A 6,819-nucleotide genomic window follows, 5' to 3' on the forward strand; every position below is an offset into this window, starting at 1 on the left:
CATCAAGTGCTCAGCATGTAGACAGCCACGAGGAGTGGTTACTGCCAGTGTCCCTGTCACTCAGCACAGGACTGTGAAGACTCTGAAGACTTCACCGTGACACGACGTGTTCCTAACCGGTCACCTTCCAATTAATCTTCCTGTACACCTTGCAGCCGGGTTTTGAAAGTGTGCATTTCTTACTGTGTTATTTGCTTTCTTCTTTCAGATCTGTAAGAGCAAAGCTAAAGAATCTCAGCAGTATTATCACAGCTTGGCTGTCCGGCAGAGTCTGGCTGTCCATTTTAACATCCAACAGGACTGCGGCCATTTCCTTGCTGAAGTCCCTAATCGTCTGCTTCCCTGGGAGGATCCTGATTCCCCAGAAGAGGAAGAGGATGAGATGGAGGAGGCTGAAGAAGGGGTAAAAGGAGAAACTGATGGGAAAAGCCTGGAGCCCTGCTCTGAAACAGAGTCATCCCAGAAGGAAAGCCAGGGCGTCACTAGCAGGAAGCAGAGAAGCCACGTTGTGGTCATCACCAGAGAGGTTCCCTATCTCACCATGGCCGATTTCGTGCGAGACTCTCTGGTCCAGCATGGGAAAAGCCCTGACCTGTATGAGAGGCAGGTGTGTCTGCTGCTCTTGCAGCTGTGCTCTGGCCTCGAGCACCTCAAACCCTACCACGTCACTCACTGCGACCTTCGTCTGGAGAACCTGCTGCTGGTCCACTACCAGCCAGGGGGGACCACCCAGGGCCTTGGGCCTGCAGAGGCCAGCCCCACCTCCTCTTGTCCCACAAGGCTCATAGTAAGCAACTTCTCTCAGGCCAAGCAGAAGAGCCATCTGGTGGACCCCGAGATCCTCCGTGACCAGTCCCGCCTCGCTCCAGAGATCATAACAGCCACTCAGTATAAAAAGTGTGATGAGTTCCAGACGGGCATCCTCATCTATGAGATGCTGCACCTGCCCAACCCCTTTGATGAGAACCCGGAGCTGAAGGAGAAGGAGTACACCCGGGCAGACCTGCCCCGCATCCCGCTCCGCTCCCCCTATTCCCGGGGCCTGCAGCAGCTGGCCAGCTGCCTCCTCAATCCCAACCCTTCTGAGCGGATCCTCATTTCAGATGCCAAAGGCATCCTGCAGTGTCTGCTCTGGGGCCCCCGGGAAGATTTCTTCCAGACTCTCACCATCTCTCCCAGCCCAGCGCAGAGGAGCGCCCTCCTCCAAAACTGGCTGGACATCAAGCGAACACTGCTGATGATCAAGTTTGCCGAGAAGTCCCTGGACAGGGAGGGCGGGGTCAGCCTTGAGGACTGGCTTTGTGCGCAGTATTTGGCCTTTGCCACTCCAGACTCCCTCGGCTGTATTGTGAAGACCCTGCAACACCGCTAGTGTGTCCTGGTTGCTGCTTTTCTTTCATTTCCACCTTCAAGTCGCCTGTGTGCTCCCCCTCCCCAGTGCTCACACGGAAGTCACGGAAAGAAGAGAGACCAGCCTTCCATCCCTGACCAGGAAAAACGAGTCTCCTCTGAAGACTTACCCATAGCTCCACGTCGGTGAGAAGCTGGGTCTGTCTTCACTCTCCGGCCATGCAGCTGCCTTCCACTGGAGCAGCGTTCACCCTAAGCGTCCCCAAATGCAGGTAGAAAATGAAAATGTCCATCCTGGAAGCGACGGCCCTTTTGGTGTGAACTCAGCTGTGTCCAGCTCGCCCAGAATTCTGAATATCACCTGTCTTTTTAACACCACGTATTTATGCTCCGTAGCAGTAGGCAGATTTGAGCAGTCCTTTCCATTATCCGCTAAGCTCCCACTACAGTTTTTTTTCTTTAACGTGTCAGTAACCGACTCTCTTGCCAGCCAGAGCTGCCATCCCGAGCATCGGCCCGGTTTTGTTCCTGGGAACCATGTCCTTTGCCCCAGCAGGTAGTCAAAAGGCAGGGAGGGATTCCGTCCCTTGGGTCACAGCGCGTGTTCGTTTGTTCTCGGTGGGTGGGAGCGCGCAGGCAGGATGGCCCAACGCCCCCACCCCCGCGGCCCCTGCCTGCTCTCCCTCCGCCTCGCTCTGCCCCCACTTGCCAAGGGAGCGGGTGTGGCGGCCGCCGCGGCCCAGGACCGGACTGACCCAAGGTGGTGGCACCAGTTCCTCCATGGGGCAGAGCTCACAGTGGCCGCAGCTGGTGGGGGGGGGTGGGGGGCAGGCGGGGACACCAGGGAGGGTTGCCGCGCTGGCTCTGGCCGCATCCGAGCTGTCGGCGTGGACAGCCGGGCAGCGGGCCGGGGCCCTGGAGGCGGGGGGGGGGGGGGGATCCCGTGTGCAATCTGTGTGTGCACTCGAGCCGCGCGGTAGTGTTGGTGTCGCGCCCCCGGCCCGCGATGTGCAGAAGCCTCCGTCGCCCCTCGGCCACGCGGCCTAGGAGACCCCGAGGCGACCGTGCACTTGTTCTATTCAAAACTGTGAGTGCCTGTTGACTTCGCCTCGGGACCCCAAGGGCAGCCCGCGGGCGGCCTGCACCCCCAGGGAGGCCGGGGCCCCAGGGCGGCGTGCGTCGGGCCCACGAGGGGCTCCAGGACCCCTGCCACCGGCACGCGGCTTCTCAGAGCCCAGGCCGGTGTGAGTATTACTTAGGGAGCACATTCGTGGCCTTCTGGAAATTTCTAAACTTTTAACATTTTTAACAGCCTTTTTCCTATGATTCACCTAATCAAAGAGGATCGAGAAAGGAGAAGAATGTATTTTTTTGTGATCTTCTTTGGTTTTGGGGGGCGGGTTGTTTTGTTTTTGTTTTAAGAGAACGGGCCTCGTGCGGCTCCCGGGGGGTGGGGGGAGCTGCCCTCCCGGCCAGCAGCGCCGGGCCCCAGGGAAAGGCTCGGTGGCCCCAAGGGCGTCCGCCTCCACCGGGCCGGGCTCTGCCCCCAGGACGCCCCAGAGGCCGCTGCAGGCCAGCGGTCCCCCCGGGCCCGGCCTGGCCGCTGGGCGGGTCACCTCGGTCACCTCGGCGTCCCCGTGCGCACGAGTGCCCGCCCCGTTGTACACTGAGGCAGCAGCACGCAGACCACTGACCGCGCCGGCCCGGCCCCGGACGGCCCGCACGCTGGGACGCCTTCTCGGTGTCATTCTCGTGGTGCCTTGCCCGTGTGAATTGGAACATCGACTTCAACGAGGTCTCCTACTTAATGAAGAATGTTCCCTGGTCCCTCCGTTTGTTCCCAGGTATCCTTTTCCTCCTTCTCTTTTTTTTTTCCCCCTCCGTTGGACTCGGATCCAGTCCTCCTCTCGTGACCCCCGTGGTAGTCCGGGCACGACTCCCCACTGCGCGGCCCCGGCGCCCGCAGGCAGCACCTCGTTCACCCGGGGTCGTTCAGTACCGTTTCCACATCACGATTTGTTGAGGGCAAAAGATGAATATGCCCCTAGGCCGAGAGGGGCCTCGGGCTTCCCGGGCGGGCGGCGAGGCTACCTGCTCTCCCAGGGACGGCTGAGAACGTTACGAGGTAGAGGGGAAAGGGGTCACGGGTTAGGGCGGAGCAGACAGCATACCTGTTCCTGGGCAGGAGGCAGAGCACCAGGTGGTCCCCGGAACGTTCTTCCAGGACGATGAGACTCAGCCGGACATTATCGCGACTATTTTCTTGCCGCCCCACGTTACAGTAGGGACGTTGAATCCGCTCCTCCACCAGACAGAAGCCCTGCCTGGAGACAGCGCGGTGTGCGCGGGGGAGTCTGGTGTCGTGACCATAGAGCACTTTAAGTTTTCTCAGGTAACGTCAAGTTACCGTCTTCGATATTACTTGGAAATTTCTTTCTTTTCCGTTGAAGTCTGTCCTACAGATGCTTCCATTTATCAAGAGTTTGAACAATTAAGCCACCTTTGGAACTTTACCTTAAGCCACGTGAGCAAGAACCATCTCTCGGACACATTTCGGTGCTAGAGAAACAGGGAGGCGGGTGGACAACCAAGACCGAGACTGAATGTACACGCAGCAGAGTGCCTTGTCTGCGCGGCAGCCAGCCCGCGAAGGCGGAGATCGACGCCCCGACGAGGCCTAGGACTTCGGGATCCTGCCACGCCGGCCCGAGGGAGAGCGCCTTGGTGCGCCTCCCCGAGGAGGTGCTCGGACGCTGGCTCGTGAGGATCAACTGCAGGGTGGGGGACGTGGTTAAACCTGTGGGCCCGTAGGAGAATCGTGAGCCAACCACGAATGAGGCCGCCCAGCCCCTGGCCTGAGGCAGGCCCGGAGGGCAGGAGGGCAGGAGGGCAGCAGTGGGTGTCAGGGTTTGCCCTCTGGGGGTGAGCTGGGTGAGGAGCGGAGGGCAGGAGCACCCACTCTGCCGACGCGGGTGACCGTGAAGCGCGCCCCTGAGGACTCCACGAGCCTGGGTAGCCTTTCGTCATCTAGTGGGGCCGGTTTAGCTCCCAGACTCAGAAGAAGCTTGTTAACGTGGACAAGTTGTAAGCCAAGAGATCTAAACCCCTAGAAATATCAGTGATATTTCTGGGAGTAAAACTGTCTATTTTAAAGTTTCTAGTATTGCAGATTGAAAGATCTTTGAGGCCTCCTAGATGGTAAGGCACGGAATGATTGCACTCAGCTTCCCAAATTTGAATTTAAAATGCTTCAATGCTGGGAAGTGACTCGACTTGATTTTGCTGGTAACCTGCAAATAAGACTTTTCCCTAGATTATACTGGCAGCGATCTGAAAAAAAGTACAGACTAGTCCCAGAAGTCAGGACGTACTTAGGATACGGCACTATAATTCCAAATGATTCTAGATGTATGAATAAAGTATGAACATCCTTGAGGATGACGGAGAGAGGGACTTGGCTCCCCAGGCCAACTCTGACGTGTTTCTTATCTCCCTCACTGGTGGATAAGGATCGAAAATTCTGGTCCAGCCTAATGAGTGAACGGGACGGCTGCCCACGAACCGGGTTATTAGTTTTACCTCATTGGAGCTCATATTCTCAAAGGCCCAAAGTGCTGTGCCGAGGCGAATCCGGGCGCTGCTCCCGCTGACGTGCGCGCTGACGCCCAGCTGCCCGCGCTTGCGGCGGGGCCGAGGCCAGGGATTCCGTGGACCAAAAGAGATGCCAGAAGGGAAGCCAGAGGAGCTGCGGTGCAAGACCCTAGATAGAGATTATACCAAAGAGATCCAGCCTTTCTGTCCTGATGCTTCAAAGGTGATGAGGTTGGGTGACGACAGTTGCCGTAGACGGAGAGCTCACATACATTCCGTGTCAAGGGATCTGGCTGATAAAATGATCCATCCTCCAACAAAAGCACCTTTAAAAAAAAATAAGTCCATTTCGTATATTAGGGAAAAAGAGAAAGAAGATGATGGTGATGGTGATGATGAAAGCTGCGGGCAGATTGTAAGGTGCCCCAGGATTTAAGGAGAAGGAACCAGTCGCTCTCCCCGTGACATGACCGTGGCTGTTGCCCTGACTTCAGCCCGGGGACGTCATACCCATGGGATTCTGACAGCTGGGCAACTTTTTCTAAGACGTGTGGCAGTTTCGACAGGTTTGTTTAAAGAACTCCTGGGAGATTTCTTAAATCCTAGTCCTCTTTATGCAGCTTCCTACGGAGGTGGTCACCGCTCGTCATCATCACCCCTACCTGTAAGGCCCCTGATGCACAAGGTGCTATACAGCTGTCAGCCGCCCCCGCGGCAGCTGTGGACGTTAGAGTAGGTTTTGCATCAGCCACTGCGAGAAGCTTCCCCGCTTGGGGTGCGGGGCCTGCGTGCCCACCTCCCCTCACTCGCCTCTCCCTCCAGGAGCCTCTGGGCTTATTCCAGCTTCTCACCTTTACCCATCCCACTCACCCCCGTGCTTTTTTTTTAATTAAGAAAGTTTCAGGGAATCAAAAGAGGTCGGAAATTTTTTAATCTAGCAGAAGTATAGAGTCATATATTTTGCTACAATTATTATTATAATATGGAGAATCCACTTTGCCCGTGTAGTGCGTGGAGAGTGTGTGTGTGTCTGCGCTCATGATAATTTGAATGTTGAACAGCCCTGTGGCTTCAGAGTAGCATTTTGAAGGATAAACCACACCGCTTCAGGAAACCTGCCCCGAGTACCACACATCCCTTCCCTTACCGGTTTTTAAAGAGCTGAACACCCGGGGCTGGGGCTCTAGGCGACACATGCAGGCCTGAGATCGGCGCAGGGACACGTCGTCCTTCACACGTTTGGCTCACGGCCGCCCCCACCCCGTCCCTCCCTCGTCCCCACGGCTCTGCTCACTCCGTATTTGAACAAATGTGTTTCCCTTGCTCTTTCCTGGAGCTTCAAGCCTCTACACACCTTAGAGTTGTGTAAACCCGCCAGGTAAGGTCCCCTCCGTCACAGGTGGTGCCGCCCTTGGTTTGCTGTGGTACTTTGCTGTGTTCTCTGTGGCATCATGTTACTGTGTAAATAAATTTGTTTTAATATACACTAAAGATGAGAGGAGCGCTCGTTTTTTCAGTGACTGTCCCATGGGGACGCCCCCGGGGGAGGGTGTGGCTTCCCTGTCCGGTTGGGTCTGTCTCCCAGGACTTGCGCCCTCTCGGGTCTTCGTTCCCTGCCTCTTCCTCCTGCTCCTCCTCCTCCTCCTCCTCCTCCTCCTCAGGCGCCCTGAAGGCTGCCCTCCGGCCCTGTGACCTTGTCCCCTGGGGCCAGTCTCCACCCGCCTCCGGCCTGGTCACCCGGCTCTGGCCAGCCTCTCGGGAAGGTGTCGGATCGCGCAGATGCTGTGAGCACAGGCCGGGCCTCGCACAGCACCCAGCGTCCTCCGCTGCGGGACCCACACGCCCTTTGCCTGATGCTTGGGCCCCCAGGGATCGCAC

At 57.3% G+C, this 6,819-nt stretch overlaps 1 protein-coding gene across 1 annotated transcript in view; it reads left to right on the plus strand.

Moving 5' to 3' along the window:
* PEAK1 (pseudopodium enriched atypical kinase 1) overlaps positions 1-6,432 on the plus strand; it is a 293,402-nt gene extending 286,970 nt beyond the window's left edge. The window contains 1 exon segment of the mRNA XM_049104348.1: positions 209-6,432. Within this exon segment, the coding sequence (XP_048960305.1) occupies positions 209-1,372 (1,164 nt within the window). The 3' untranslated portion in view covers positions 1,373-6,432.
* Positions 6,433-6,819: the final 387 nt, after the last annotated feature.

Source organism: Canis lupus, chromosome 30 (assembly GCF_003254725.2).
Source record: "Canis lupus dingo isolate Sandy chromosome 30, ASM325472v2, whole genome shotgun sequence".
Taxonomy (NCBI): domain Eukaryota; kingdom Metazoa; phylum Chordata; class Mammalia; order Carnivora; family Canidae; genus Canis; species Canis lupus.